Here is a 15,707-nt window from a genome sequence, read left to right as displayed (position 1 = left end):
GTGGCCAATGAATAAATTGTCAATTGCTAGCACCCAAATATTAACTTCTGAACTAGACAAGCAAATAAGCACACAGAATTTAAGTAAACTTTTCCTTACTGGTTGTACACCTCTACACGACTTTCATTAGCCCACCTAAACTGCATTTTCAACTCCTTACAAAATAGAGAGAGAGGAAGAGCAATCAGCCAATTAAAAAACAAAAACAAATCACTATACCCTTCTTGAAAGTGGGTCATCAAGACCCCTCCGCTCCTCCTCTCTGCGACGCTCCCTCTCTTCAATTTCCTGCTCTCTCTGACGTTTTTTCCTCTCTACTTCTTCTAGTTTTCTGACACGCTCCTGGTATTCACGCTGTTCCTCCTCACGTTTTTCACGCTCAATACGTTCCTTCTCTTCGAGCTCTGCAACAAGAATTTGTATTCTTTTGAAAAAAAATAAAATAAACTACCAATAGAGCAAATCCTCTCTGAGAGCAGTTTATAACTGGAGGAAAAAAAGAAAGGGTACACAATAGTCCTCCTCCCACCCACAAACATCTAAGTAACTATTGTAGTATTTGTGAACAGCAGCATTCTTCTTTTGAAAGTAATTAACGCCTACGTGACAGAAAAAAACAAAAAAATTGATCAACTTGATATCTGGCACAACAGCTGTTGGATATTCAATAAAGAAACCATGCAGGTATCTATTTATTGCTGCACAAATCAAATTTATTAATACTAAAAGTGTGAAATACTAGTTAACACCAAAACAACCTTGATGTACCTCAGGCATGGGCAAGAAGTTCTTCTTAAGGATGCGTCAAAAAAAGCAACTAATTATTTCATAAGCCAGATACAAAAATCCCGAATGAAGATAAGATTTTAAGATGTTTTATAAAGAATACAGACCAGACACTTCAGGGCTTCAGTCATCCATTAACAGCAGGTTGGGAAAATATTTGCCCTATGGAAAGTTATTTCATATTTGTCCAATCTAAGGATTTCCAAGGATCATCTTCTAAAGTCTCGGGTACTAGCCCACCACAGACAGAAGATACTGGACTAGAGAGAATACTCCAATTATCCGATATGGTAATTCCTGTGTTCTCAGTCTGGCAAAAATGTTCCCTCTATTTTTTTCTCCTCATGTACAGAAAGAAAGAATGTAAGAACTCTAATCTGAAACCTTTGAATACAGACTCTCCAACTCCCATTCTTACTCTATCCCCTCCTTCATTCATTATTGCCTCTTCATTCCACACACCTCTGCCCTTAGTGTGTCTGTGTGTACACAGAGAGAGACTGCCAGCAACCTGGGTGGCTGCACAAGCATGCATCTCACAAGATGCACTGTCTGGTTGCAATGAATAGAGAACTTCCCTGCGAATGGAAAGGAACAGAAAAATTTCCTACTATCCAATGGAACACAGTGACCTATACTTGACTTTGAAAGATTTTGGGACGCTTCAAGAAGGAATGAAATACAATATCAGTTTATTCAGTGCATGTCTCTTAAATTTTACCTTTAAGCATTTTTTCTTCTTGCAATCTCTGCTCTTCCTCCTCCTTTTCTCTGTAATAAGAAATACGCCTCTCCTCTTTGCGTTGTCTCTTACGTTCCTCCAAACGATTATGTCTTTCTTCTGCTAACCTTTCTTCGAACTGTTTGAGTTTTTCCTGAAAAATAGCAAGACTACAAGTAAAACCGTCAGAACTCAATCCAACAGCTGGAGAATTATTTAGGTCACTGAACAAAGATGCAAAGAACTACAAAATAGTAATGTCAACAAATTTTGCAGTAGTCATCTTCCCATCCACTAGCAATTTTACGGGGTGATGGTTAAACTTTCCTCCTGCCAACCCCCTTCTGGGAAGTTAAGAATAAAGGGATGCAATGGTCTACCTCTGAGAAACGGAATCAGCATCCGCAATGCTAGTGCTTTGTTTCCTCAGAAACCCAAGTATGATAAACAGATGCCCAATCTCTCAGAAATCACAGGTAGTGCCCCAAAAAAAGAGTTGTACATAGCTACCAGAAAGCTGCTAAAACCTCTTCCCTCTTTAACAAGATAATTTAAATTCCTACTTTTACGGAATATTGATTTTGACAGTTTCTCATATTCCTAAAAATCTCAGGAAAAACTCTGAAGAGGTAACCCCTAAAGACAATAGATACATTTTTAAGATAATAATTTTCCCTTCTAAATTCCATAATATTTATGGGAGGAATACTGCTAAATCTCCAATACACTGCAGAGAAATTCAGTGAAGTTTTCAAAGTGCTAGCACAGGAAACTAAGTCACACAATTTCAATTGCATCTCTTCTCCCCTTTCATTTATCTAATTTAGGTATGACCTGTTCAGGTCAGGAACCTAGTCTCATATCTAAAATACCAGAGATACCTCTGTAACATATAAGTGATCTGCCGAATCAACTAAAAAGACAGAACTGAAACACAAGAATAGTGTTAAATTAAGTCTGTTCTTTAGATTAGAAACATTTTCGTGATTACTCTAACCAGACGAGCAACTCCAAATTGTGGTCTGTGGATTATTTGTGGTCTAGAAGAGCTGACTGGTCACATGCTGCTGGCTCTCCCTCATTTCCATCTGCTAAACCACATTGAAAGGCAGCTAAAATACATCTAATGTTTTAATAATTACTTTTCCATGTAAGCAACTGTGGTAGAAGCCACAGCAATTTTAAATGACAGTGCCTGGGAAGTGTCAGGGTCTGCCAGATCATCAAGTGGACATCTCCGCTCCCATGCACACTTCATTAATATAACTCTCAATGAAAGAACGAGGCCTCTCTGGAATTACAAAATTGTTCTGTGGCTCAATGTCACATTGTGGCCATCACCGTTTGTCTTTTAAAGGGTCAACTGTCTAAATTTGAATTCTTCTAGATTGCCAGAAAGGGTTTTTCCCCCAGAGTTTCAGAAAAATAGCAGGGCAACATCTTTTTAGTTTAAACAGACATTATCTTGTCTAGCTCCATTTGTTAATTCATTTGTATTTTTCAAGTGGAACACTGAACTCACAAATTAAGTACTTTATAGAAATGCTTTTCCAACAAGAACACATGTTTACCTGATAAATGGACTGTCGTGCTGCCTTGAGCCTAGATACAAATAAGTCTTTATCCTCCAACATCCTTGACATCCTGTTCTTATGCTCCAAGGCTTTTTCGCGTTCCAGCTGCATTGTGCTGATCTACAAATATGCAAAAGTAAAAATATTAACAATTTTTTAAAATTACATAATATTTGTCTTTATAACACACAACAAATCCCCTAAGGATGTTTAACTCTCAGAGCCCACAACCAGAGGCAGCTTATCAGACAGCTGCCACTTTCTCTAGCTGGACTGACACAAAAGACATTGCTATCCATGAGTGGGAAGAAAATAATGAGAAACCGAAATAATCCCCTATGAACTAAATCACATCTCCCCTTCTTGGACTGAGCTGGACAAGAGAAAGCATACATGGCACAGACCTAGTTTTTATATTGAACACCAAATGATGCTGCTATATGAAATCAAAATATCCTTACCCTTTCTTCTTCTTGCTGTTCCCACAGGTCCATATCTCGGATTCTTTGTTCTTCATAGGCAGTCTTTATCAGAGGAATTTCTTCCAAGCGCTTTGCTCTTTCAAAATAGTCAATCTAAATATAGAAAACCAAACATATTATACCTATAATATATAAAATAAAGACCAAATCTGGTATGCTAAAAAAATATTTCTACTTCACCCAATATATTTGTTGCCTCAGTATTCCCAGCATATTCGTCTTTGAAACATGCAAAATTGCACCAGTTTAATCCAAGGTGTGATTTTAAACCAATTTAGTTAAATTGGTGCAGATATGTGTGTAGAGACTCAAATCAATGAAAACCTGGCTTGTATGAATTCAGCTTGCTCCTGTATCTCTAAAGCAGCAAGGTAAACTGATACTGTTTTAAAATCAGTATAAAAGTGTATCCAAACAGGGGTTCACAATGCTTTAACTAAACCTGTGTAAGTTTCTATACAGCCACGCCCATATTCTTGTTGCTTTATATACCTTCTTTTCCTGATTCTTCAGACGTTCTTGGAGTTCCTTCTTTTCTTTCTCCAGCTGTTCAACCTGTTTAGCCATGATGAAGTCAGGGTCCAATTCTTCAAGATCCTACAATCAGATATTAAAGTTAATAAACAGTACAGAAAGCAAACAGTTGTTTCCTGGCATGAATGCAGTCTCCTATGTTTACTTTAATTTTTTTTTTTGCAATTTCTTATTTAACTTCCAAACTAGTTGACTTTCTGAATATTTTTAGGCTCCTGTTAGTGTCTGTTGTGTAACTTGCATTCTTCTTTGAAGACATGTCATAGATTTTTAATATGAATTCTAACTAAGGCCTGGTATACACTGGGGGGGGGGGGGTTCGATCTAAGGTACGCAACTTCAGCTACACGAATAGCGTAGCTGAAGTCGAAGTACCTTAGTTCGAATTACTTACCCATCCTCACGGCGCGGGATTGACGTCCGCGGCTCCCCCGTCGACTCCGCCACCGCCGTTCGTGGTGGTGGAGTTCCGGAGTCGACGGGAGTGCGTTCGGAGTTCGATATATCGCGTCTAGATGAGACGCGATATATCGAACTCCGAGAAATCGATTGCTACCCGCCGATATGGCGGGTAGTGAAGACGTACCCTAAGATATAGTCCCGTTGTCATGGTACAATTTGGATATCTATTTCATGTTTTATTACTAGGTAGGTATCTAGATGGTAGAAATCTTCAGTCCCCTCTCAAATGGCTGGACTTCTTTCCTACATGTAAATAGCTCCTATCCCAATGATTGATCAAATATTTAAATTGCCCAAATTGGTAGTCTCATATTTTTAGGAATGTCTTACTGACATAAAAACAAAACAGGTGGAGAATATGAAACTTAGGCAGCTGAATAACAGTACAAGAATCTAGAATAAATTCAATATTCCAGTAATAAGTTGCTTACCTCAATATCAATATCTTTGAATGCCTTGGCTCCCAGTTCAGTCTTCTTAATCTGCTCCAAGCGTTCACGAACAGTTTTCTTTTTGATTTGCTCATGTTCTTGCAGAATACGCTCCTTCTCTCTCTCTTTTGCCTCTTGGCGCAGTCTCTCTTCTTCAGCTTTACGAACTTTTTGAAGTTCAGCTTCACGCTGTTCCAACTCTTCTTTCTCACGCTGAATGTTTAGACTTTCAAGACGCTCCTTTCTCTCCTCTATAGTTTGACGACGAGCAAGGATACGCTGATGCTCTTTCTTTGAATTTTTTAAGTAAGCAGTGACAGCTAACTGATGTTGTTCTTCCTTCTCTTGCTGAATGCAAATTAAGAACAAGACAGAAAATTGGTTGGTATCCCTTTAAAATTCCCAAGTCATAAGAAAGTGAAACATTATAAACCAGACAACTCAAAGTCATCTTATTTCCTATATTTGGTAACTGCATGAAAAACTTTACTGAAACTGAACTCATGGTTCCCAATCCTGTAAACATATACAAGTAGTAGTCTCAAAGGGAATACTCACATGCAAAAAAGTTAAACATGTTAAGCATTCCAGTATCCAATCAACACTCTATGAAGTGTGTCCTAGCTGTGAAATTTTTGAACTTCCTTAAAAAAAATCAATTTGGTCTGAAAATATTTTACATACCATTGTAACAATAATAGCTATGATTCTACAACTGAGAGATGAAAAAACACTTTTTTCAGTTTGTTTTTACGCACTAAATAGCACTTTATGTATAGCCAGTTTCACTTGTACAATCATTTAATCTGTGTTCCATGTTTCTATGGATCTTTTATACAGCAACGGGGGAGAGAAAGTTGTAGGATCACAAAAACTGACAGGATGACTCAGAAGCAAATGCATTATCTGAGACTATTTTAAATTCATTTATAAAAAATAACTAGGTTTCACATAGACTTTTAAGTATCTTCTGCCATTTCTTCTTTACTCACCACCCGTCCCCCACCACCACACCTTAGCTAATCAGCCACTGCAGAGTTTTACAAAGAGAACAAAGAGAAGCAGCATGTACATTTCTTTGAATACAAGGAGGAGTCCCCTGGCATTTTAAAGACTAACAGATTTCTTTGAAGCCACTTATAAGTACTGCTACTGGGGGAGAAGGGGAAGGGGTAAGGGGAAGAAAGTGGGGAGGGAGGAAAGGCTTAACGAGAACTTTAAAAATGTCACCCATATGCATTGTAGTGAATTTGACACAGTTACAGAGTGTGTTGATATAGTAGCAAAGTTCTGGAAGTAACATAAAAAAAACCTACTTGATTTACAGCTTGCAACTGTAACCACAAAGGGGGTTTGATTTTAAAATCAGAACTCTTGAGTTTCTGAATTTCTTTGCAGGTACAACTGCAAGCATTTACATATCTAATTAGCTGACTGCACCTGCAAGTCAAGCAGATGTTTAAACTGTGGGCCAGCTTAGGCCAATTAATAGAAACTGGCCAAAGTCTGCTGTCCCAACATCATAACAAAACTATATTATTTGGAAAACATTTAAAGGACTATAAAGAAATAGTTTAAGCACAACATTTCAGGATATGTTCAGCCAACACAAGTACTGGGTAACTTGCATTACACAATATGCACTCATAAGACTGATAAGCATATACCGTGGAATACTGTGTTATTGATTACTTTATACTTATATAGATGGAAATTCTTGATAAATCGTGGTTGAAATATTAAGATTACTCTAAAAAAGGGAGTAATACTGTAACTTGTACACATTGTTAAAGGACTTCTGTCGCTATGGAGAAAACATTTATTATTTGATAAAGATTGCCAACCTTTTGAGACTGCTAAAAATAGAAGTACACATTAAACACTATTATAATTGAAAAGTTATTTTAAGCTCCACTATATAAATATGGGTCTAGCTAGTGGGTTATAATACTTGGGTCTCTTTAAAAATACTGACTGTGTAATGTGCCTATATTTGGGTCAAACATGGTGAATAATTATATATAAAAATATATATGAGCATGGCCTCAGGTACTGTGTACAACCATAATATCTACTAGACACCATTACATGCTGATCAAGCTCTATCTAACAACGAACAGCAATTTAAAGAATAAAATGTAAAAGCCAATCTCAAATCTAGTGCGATTTCCAAACTTATCACCTAAAAAATAATTGGCATTTTCACTAAACGCTTGTAAAGTCAAACATGTTGAATGTAAACATTCAGTAAATCTAAACACATCAACAGTACAAACATGGAAACAGAAAATGTGTTACCGGTAAATATCTTTCAGAAATTAACCTTGTACAGTTCTATTTTTCCCCTGCTGTATAATAAATCAGTTACCAAAGGCTACTAAGAATTTAAAGTTAGAAGGCCCAATTCAATACCCACTGAAATCATTGGGAAGAGCCCTATTTACTTAACTAGGCTTTGGACCCAGCCCTAAGAACACTTTGCTAACAGCCATTATGACAATCATTAGTAGTGCTTAATCATGCAGGTAGTCACCTTTAAATAATTTATCTAGCAGTCAACTCAAGACTGAAACACTGCACGTACAAAATGATTTCTCTGAACACAACGTAAAAAAATCTAAAGACGACAGAGCTCACTCAATACATAGTTACTTTACGTACTGAGAAGCCAACTAGGGAAACAGGGTCTAGATGAAATTACAATAAGGTGGGTACAACACTTGATGAAAGACAGTACTCGAAGAGTAGTTATCAGTGGTTTGCAGTAAAATGGGAGGGGGGGGAGAGAATTATCTAGTGAGGTTCTGCAGGGGTCTGTCCTGGGCCAGTACTATTCAATATTTTCATTAATTATTTAAATAGTAGAGCAGAGTTTGTGCTCATAAAATCTGCAGATGACACCAAAGTGAGAGGGGCTGCAAGTACTTTGAAGAACAGGATTAGAATTCAAAACAACCTCCACAAATTAGAGAATTGGTCCAAAATCAACAAGAGGAAATTCCACAAAGACAAATGCAAAATACTACACTTGGGAAGGGAAAAATCAAATGGACAACTAAAAAATGGGGAAAACTGGCTAAGCACTAGTCCTACTACCGAAGATCTTGGGTTATAGTGGATCACAAATTGAATATGATTCAGCAATGTAATACAGTTGCAAAAAAAGCTAATATTCTGGAGTGTATTAACAGGAGTGTCGTATGAAAGATACAGGAGGTAACTGTCCCTACTGGTGTGGCCTCAGCTAGAGTAGTGTCCCCACCTTTGGGCACCACACTTTAGGAAAGATGTGAACAAATTAGAGAGAGGCCAGATGACAGAAATAAAAAATTGTAAAAGGTTATGTTTTCTAAACGTATAAAGACGGGTTAAAAAATTGGGTATGTTGTCTTGAGAAAAGAAGATAAAAAGGAGACTGATGATAGTCTTAAAAGATGATTAGGACTGTTTTAAAGAGGATGGTGATCAACTGTTCTCCATGCCCACTGAAGATGAAAGCTTAATCTGCAGCAAGTGAGATTTACATTAGATATTAGGAGAAACTTTCTGACTATAAGGATAGTTAAGCACTGGAACATGGAAGCATTCCAATGTGGAATCCCCTTCACTGAAGGCTTTTAAGAACAGGCTGGACAAATACCTTTCGGGGCTAGTCTAGGTATACTTGGTCCTGCCTCAGTGCAGAGGGCTGGACTAGATGACCTCCTGAGGTCCCTTCCATCCCTATATTTTTATTATTCTAAATGTCCACTCTCAAAATGCATCTGCAAAACAAAAAAAAGTTAGCCCTTTTTTGTTTCTTTGATAGGTAAAGATTAACTCAGAGATCTCACTCCACCAAAAAAAGTATTTGAAAGATCAGTTTTCCTGGAGACCCGGAGAACCTGAAGAGTGACATAAAAGATGGAGGTTGAAATCCAACATGCAACTATCAGCCTCAACTAAGGGGGAGTTGCCACAGAATAAAGGTTGCCCAGGCAATCCTAATTCCACCCTCTCATATGCGTACCTGGTGATACAGTCTTTAATTACATGGCCACATACTAACTGGTTAGATGCATCATGGAATTTTTGGCTTCCCTCAGAAGTGTCAATAACTTACTACTGCCAGATGAAGACATTACCAGATGGACCAATAATCTAATTCAATCTGACAAACCACCTATTCCTTAAATTCTGAAATTTACAAAACATAAAATTGACAAAATATCTTTATTAGCTTATGTTTTTACTTAATTCAAAAGTACATGAATACAGCTCATCATTACAACTTGAGGGTTGTAAAACAACAGTTGGCACAATGCTCTAGAACAGTAATATCATCAATAAAATAGAGAAAGATGGAGCAACATATTACTGCAAAAAAAATGTAACAACCAAGCTTTGGGCCACTCAAACCCCAGCAGTGCCCATTAATTTATTTAACTATCTATAGACAGTCAAATCTTTCAACTACCTGAAAGGAGGTTCCAAAGAGGACGGAGCTATACTGTTCTCAGTGGTAGATGACGACAGAACAAGGAGTAACGGTCTCAAACTGCAGTGGGGGAGGTTTAGGTTGGATATTAGGAAAAACTTTTTCACTAGGAGGGTGGTGAAGCACTGGAATGGGTTACCTAGGGAGGTGGTGGAATTCCCTTCCTTAGAGGTTTTTAAGGTCAGGCTTTACAAAGCCCTGGCTGGGATGATCTAGTTGGGGATTGGTCCTGCTTGGAGCAGGGGGTTGGACTAGATGACCTCCTGAGGTCCCTTCCAACCCTGATATTCTATTATTCTAAATGGTTTTCCTGTGCCATAGGAAAGTAAATCAAACAAACGATTAATATTTACAAAGAAACCAACAGCTTCAAAACAAGTATATCTAACTAATCCAAAAAAGCTGGTGGAATTAGAAGGGTGGGGTTCATGTAATTGAGAGGGCAAAAGGATGCTAAGACGCATTTAGCCATCTGCCGCTAATAATAATTTTACTACAACATTAAATTTGTACACACTGACCTTCCTGATCAGTTGTTTTGTCTGAAGGGGACTGGCAACAGTAACTACATATAGTCATGCTGCTAATTAACCTTCACCTGTTTGTTTAGCACATCAGAAATAACACTGCTCAGCAATGCAATGAGAGCAGGTCAATGAAATGTGCATTTGACTAGGCAAGAAAAGGTTGAGCAGACAGAGACACAATTCACTTCATGGAATGATGAGATTTTTTTTTTTCCCAACAAAAATTTCAAAAACTTAAAAATACTTACCACTATGTTTGGCGGTTTAATGACTTCAAGAGCCTTAGCGAGAGCAGAGGACATAGCAGTCAGCTGATTTCTAATTTGCTCAGAAGGCATACTTTGCAGCTGAGGGCCAAGCGGTGCATCTTCCCGAGTTGAATAATTTAAATCTGATCCAAAGCTCAGCGTTCGAGAAGTATGATCAAGGCGAACCTTTACAAAATATATTGAAAAACGATTCAGAAGATCAGGATTAGGGCACCACTGAATATTTAAAATGAGACATCAATTTGAAATATAGACTGTCAAAAAGTGAGTTAAAAGTAGTGATTTGTGCTTCCTCATTGTGGTTTAAAAAAAATCTTTTTTTAAAATTATTACATTTAAATAATGTCTCTCTCTTCATTGTTGTAAAGTGACCCATAGCTGGGCAAATGACAACACACATGAAACAGTAAAATTGACTACACACAAAATACTATCAAATATACAAAATAAACTGAAAACATTATTATTTCTTTCAGCTATAGTAACTTAAGTAGTACTCGTAACAACAGGTAAATACAATTCTACTGCCATAAATAACCACTGCATTGTCGGAAGAGTGATTTTAAGTTGACCGTGTCTCCGAGGCCAGGTCAACACACAAAGATGGACCAATTTCACTGGTTGTGTGATTTTAAACTTATTCAGTTAATGTGGTGCAAATGCATGTGACCCTTCTTAAACAGGTTTAAATTCGGCTTAAATTTACAGGTGCAAAGTGAAACAATGTAACCAATTTTAAACAGAAGTTTGTCCACAAAGGGGTTTGCACAAGTTTAACTAAATTTGTTTTAAACCAAGCTAAGTTAAAAAATGGTGCAACTTCAGCATCTAGACAAGCTCTAAGCATAAATTACTTTTTAAAAAAACAACTGTCCTAGATATTGGAAATGATGTTTGAACAATTAAAGAACAAACCTGTTGCTACATCTGGCTTATATTCAACAGAACAAAATGGCTTGTAAAAAGCTCACCCCCATAAAGAAGTGACTCTCCAAAGTCTGAATAAAGATAAGTACAGAAGCATGGCTGTAAGACAGAGTCATTCAATGATTCTATGTAAGGAACATTGGTTTTCACCTCATGCAACTACATGAATAGTTCTTGCTACTACCCTTTCATTACTGACAGATAACTTGCCCTACTTCATTCCACTTAAACTTGACAGTAGACACCAAGAGTGAAAGCCTGATCCCAACGTAGCCACTCGAAGCTTTGACTTCAATGAGGCCTTCAATTGCAAGTGTTTTATTTTAGGTACTAACTAGACTCAACGTCTTCCCTAAATCAAATGAACAGATGTGAAGTGCTCTGAAATAAGAACAGTTTGTTTCTTCATGATCATATGCAAAAATATGGTCGTGTAGGCTACAGCTCAGGTTAATGTTTAATACATAAGTATATACTTGACTTCCACTGGCAATACATCTGTTATCTACAGCAGAAGTTAAAATGTCTCAAGACATTTGCTGTTTTATATCATGCCTACAGCTGGACAAAGTGTGCACCAAGTATAGCTTTTTGGAACTGGTCCTAAGTGATTACTTTGGAGCGTGCCCAAAGTTTCCAGAACTGTTTTGTTAGACTTTTGATTAAGGACATCCTGTATTAGAAAATCTGTTTTTGCTGATCCCTTGGGCAGTCACAAACAAGTTTCGCTGAAATTTATTTATTGTATTTATGTACTGAACTCCTCTTCACTACTGCAGGAGGGCTACACAATTTAAGAACATAAAAACATTAACAAATTAGTGTATCAAAAAGAGATCACATCCTCAGTTTGCTTCTTCCCTGTTCATCAGCATCAACTCTGTATTATCTGGGTTGAGTTTCAACCTGCTACTTTTTATCTGACCCTTGAGTTTGGCCATATATTGGGAAGCTATAAATATAAAAATACACACACACACTTTTACAGTAGTCTTTTTATGGCACTTACTTGCAAGTCACAATGTCTGGCTGCATCGACAATAGCACGTTCTAATTGGAAAGCATCAACAAAAGGAACCAAGGTAGTTAAACGAGAAAAGTCGATGGTCTGATAAATCTGCGCCACCTGCACAATATATGAATATTCAGTTTTCTTCCCATTAAAAATCAGGTTAACAGAAGCTAAAACTGTTGCACATGCTGTAAAGTTAGCCTGATTAATTGACAGTTGGGCAACAGGTTAACCAAGATGTGTTTAATTATTATGCATATTTTACCACCATTTCAACATTTTCTTCCAACATTTTATTTAATCTTAATCTAGGATCAAGTGACTTTCCTGACTAGGTTCTTTGTCTGAAGGAGACTGGCAGCAGTAACTATATACAGCAATGCTGCTAATTAACCTTCAGCTGTTGTCTGGCACATCAGAAATAACACTGCTCACCACTGCAATGGGTTCAGGTCAATGAAATGTGCGTTTGACAAAATAAGCCTTTTTCAAATTAACTACAAGGAAACAAAGGATTGAACAGACATAAGACAAGACTGAAAAGTTAAATAAAGGAACAAATAAGTCTAGATAAAATTCTACACCAGTGTATACAGTTATTTAAAATAGATAGCAGCTGAGTTGTGTTTAACAAAGCAGTATAAAACAGGAAGGATGTGTTATATGGATGGGGAAAAAAAAGACTGTCTCAAAGTCATACTAAGACCATTACATTCAATGGCAAATTTTTACTTAGGACAGAAAATAAAATGTAACGTTTTTGGCTTCAGAATCTTCCAAATCATTCTCAAACTCAGACACCCCTGTGCACATTCAATTTTTTATATTATTTTTTTTATAATCATACCTGCTGCAGAAGACGAAGGATGGTGTTGTTTTGCAGATGTGGGACATACAGCTGCAATTCAGGTTCCTTTTCAACTTGATCTCTCACCCAGTTTAGAACCTGTCACAATGCCCAGAAAGTTACAATATCTATTGCATCTGAGAGCTCCAAAACACTCTTCAAATTTCAAGTTAAACAAACTCTCCAAAATTCACGAAGCAAAGCACTGCCTAATTATAAATGTATTACTGATGCAAATCTTTTGATAAACACACTACTGTTTTTCACACAATGGATATCTAGATTTTGTAGGAAGGACTGACAGCACTGGCCATATTAACCACATTGTCAATTTACCTTCACTGTTTCTTTAGCACATGAAATATTCCTGTTCTTACAGACACAAAGATAATATGATGTGCTTCACCAGTTGTGGAATTTAGAAAAATTCAGTGGACCAAATTTACAGTGCTTATTTTACTCTCACTGTGGCTTGAACTCCACCTAAAGGTAAATGCCAGATGACATTTTCAGTTTTTCCCTCTCCCATACAATCATTTCAGTAGCTTTTCCAGAAGAGTGAGAGACTGAGGCTGTGTCAACTACCAAAAGCTTAGCTCAACTGCCTCCCCAATATCACCTTCACCAGCCCAGAGAGCTAGAATTTCAAGGTTGCTCCCAAAACTATGTTTCCTTGTAGGAGCACTTTAAGTGGTGCCAACAGATACGGCAGGTTAAAAATGCTTTTGAAAACAACTTTATATGCTATTTATATAGCAACATAGGCATACACAGCAGTGTATAATGTAAACATACAGCAATAATGAAAATGGGCCAAATGAAGTCCCTGACCCAAAGACCCGACAATCCAACCTCACTAACTGCTAATATCATCTGCCCAGACTCATGTTTCTCTAAATGCGCCTACAGGACTCACCTTGGTTACACGATCACATAGCTTTAGTGGGTGGAAATCTACTTCAAGCCAATTGTAAAGGTCCTTCACCTCTGGAACAACATGCTGCACTACATTGAACCTCACCTGAAGTCAACATAATGGAAGAAAAAATATTTGCTTAGGATAACAATAACTCAATATTGTAATAATTACACTCAGCAACTTTGTACCTAAGAAATTAAACATACAGCTAATGAAATGCTTAATTCATTATGTTTTAATTAAAACCATTTTGATTAATCAAACATGTGATACATTATTTAAATTAGAGCACAGAATTTGTGGAATGTAGTTTTCAGCTGCAAATGTCAGAACAGAGAAAAACAAAAAAATTTAGTCTATGAAAAGTATTTTGATTGGGTTGGCATGCACAGCATGTTAGGCACTTCCCAGACACAAATGAAAACAGTCCCTGCATGAATATATTTATGAGTGCATCTGAACTACAGATGTACATATTACAGCTTATTAGTAAATTCCCAAAGTTCTAAAATTAAAAGTGGCAAAAAAAATTGCTTGACGCAAAAACAATAATGCTTTAATTGTGAGAGCTAACAAGAGTTCAGTTTTCAATGCATGTAACTGATTTCAAGGAAAGGTATTTTTTTCATGAAGACTTGGAAAGTATCACCAGAAGACAATTTGTATCTCACTAACCTTCTCTCAAATCAAACAAGGGTAAGTTTTCCTAACTGCCTAGGTCCTTGTAAACCTTCATTCATCTTAATGTACTAATCTTACCTTGATACACATTGAAAAATATAATATTAAAACATCTAATCTAAATAACTACCCTCCAATTTCAATATGGTAAGTCAAAATTAAAAAAAAAGAAAGTTCCTGGTCTCCAACCCCTCCAAAGCCATTGCAGGATCATTCACAGCAGCCTTCTGGTTTGCTTTTGTCACAAAATGGACAATATTTATCACTATATTGGAACATTAAATTTCACTGGGTACAAAGACACAGAGTTAGGATTAGTCTATCCATGTTGTTTTTCAAATGGAGAAAGAAATACAGACCAAAGAGAGGGACTAACTTTAGCCTGACTTTCTAGCACATCAGAAGAAAGTATATTACTAGACAGTTAAATTATAAACATCTTTACAGTTGATCATGTTGAATTATTTTACTTTAATGGACTTTTTAAATTTACTGGAATATTCTGAATTGCAGCTCCACATCTAACTATAGCAGCTTTTGCGGGAAACTATAGATTCAATATAAAACCTTGCACTCAAACACCATTATTTACCATGTCATTAATAAGACTGATGCGTGTAGGTGGGGCCTGGAGGCCCAGCAGAGTGGCCAGACGTCGCTGCTTTTCAACAATGATACCATCCATATCCAGAAGACGAGCAATATCAGTTCGCTCAGGAGTTATAGGAATTGACAGAGTAGCCAAAAGGACTCGGGTTGACATCCTGTTGTTAAAGTATAATCACAAAAGATGAATTATAAAATAGAAATCTTAGAGTGTGTGTTTTGTTGGTTTTTTTACACATATATTTCAGTTGTAAAACAGAAGCATCTAATCAGAATAAGAGCTAAGGGGTGAATGATTTATTCTTTCGAAAACTATGCTATGTCAAAATACAAGCAACACCAGAAAACAAGACATCTTAGTATTTCAGTGTTCAGACTAATTCTGAGTGCTTCTTAATTTCTAGCAGGGATAACTTAGTCGATATCAGCCCTTTATTACTCAGATCCTTGGG

The 15,707-nt window shown here is 36.9% G+C and overlaps 1 protein-coding gene and 2 non-coding genes across 9 annotated transcripts in view; all 3 read right to left on the bottom strand.

Moving 5' to 3' along the window:
- The window catches only part of EIF3A (eukaryotic translation initiation factor 3 subunit A), a 52,324-nt gene that overhangs the window by 14,645 nt on the left and 21,972 nt on the right, over window positions 1–15,707 (bottom strand). For all 7 annotated transcript variants that reach the window (XM_045023507.1, XM_045023509.1, XM_045023510.1 and 4 more), the window contains exons 7-17: window positions 15,242–15,413; window positions 13,966–14,070; window positions 13,050–13,148; window positions 12,200–12,316; window positions 10,243–10,428; window positions 4,991–5,338; window positions 4,056–4,160; window positions 3,543–3,656; window positions 3,079–3,201; window positions 1,508–1,661; window positions 220–404 (exon numbers count right to left, since the gene is read on the bottom strand). In XM_045023507.1, coding sequence (XP_044879442.1) covers window positions 220–404; window positions 1,508–1,661; window positions 3,079–3,201; window positions 3,543–3,656; window positions 4,056–4,160; window positions 4,991–5,338; window positions 10,243–10,428; window positions 12,200–12,316; window positions 13,050–13,148; window positions 13,966–14,070; window positions 15,242–15,413 — 1,708 coding nt within the window. The remainder of the gene's footprint in view (window positions 1–219; window positions 405–1,507; window positions 1,662–3,078; window positions 3,202–3,542; window positions 3,657–4,055; window positions 4,161–4,990; window positions 5,339–10,242; window positions 10,429–12,199; window positions 12,317–13,049; window positions 13,149–13,965; window positions 14,071–15,241; window positions 15,414–15,707) is intronic.
- Window positions 10,004–10,135, bottom strand: LOC123375240. Its single transcript, XR_006581362.1, has one exon. It is a non-coding gene; the product is annotated as a small nucleolar RNA SNORA19 (small nucleolar RNA).
- LOC123375242 lies at window positions 12,541–12,671 on the bottom strand. Its single transcript, XR_006581363.1, has one exon. It is a non-coding gene; the product is annotated as a small nucleolar RNA SNORA19 (small nucleolar RNA).

The sequence above is a fragment of the Mauremys mutica genome, chromosome 7 (assembly GCF_020497125.1).
Source record: "Mauremys mutica isolate MM-2020 ecotype Southern chromosome 7, ASM2049712v1, whole genome shotgun sequence".
Taxonomy (NCBI): domain Eukaryota; kingdom Metazoa; phylum Chordata; order Testudines; family Geoemydidae; genus Mauremys; species Mauremys mutica.
The sequence above is the reverse complement of the archived record's forward strand: the minus strand, read 5'-3'. Positions and strand labels throughout refer to the sequence as shown.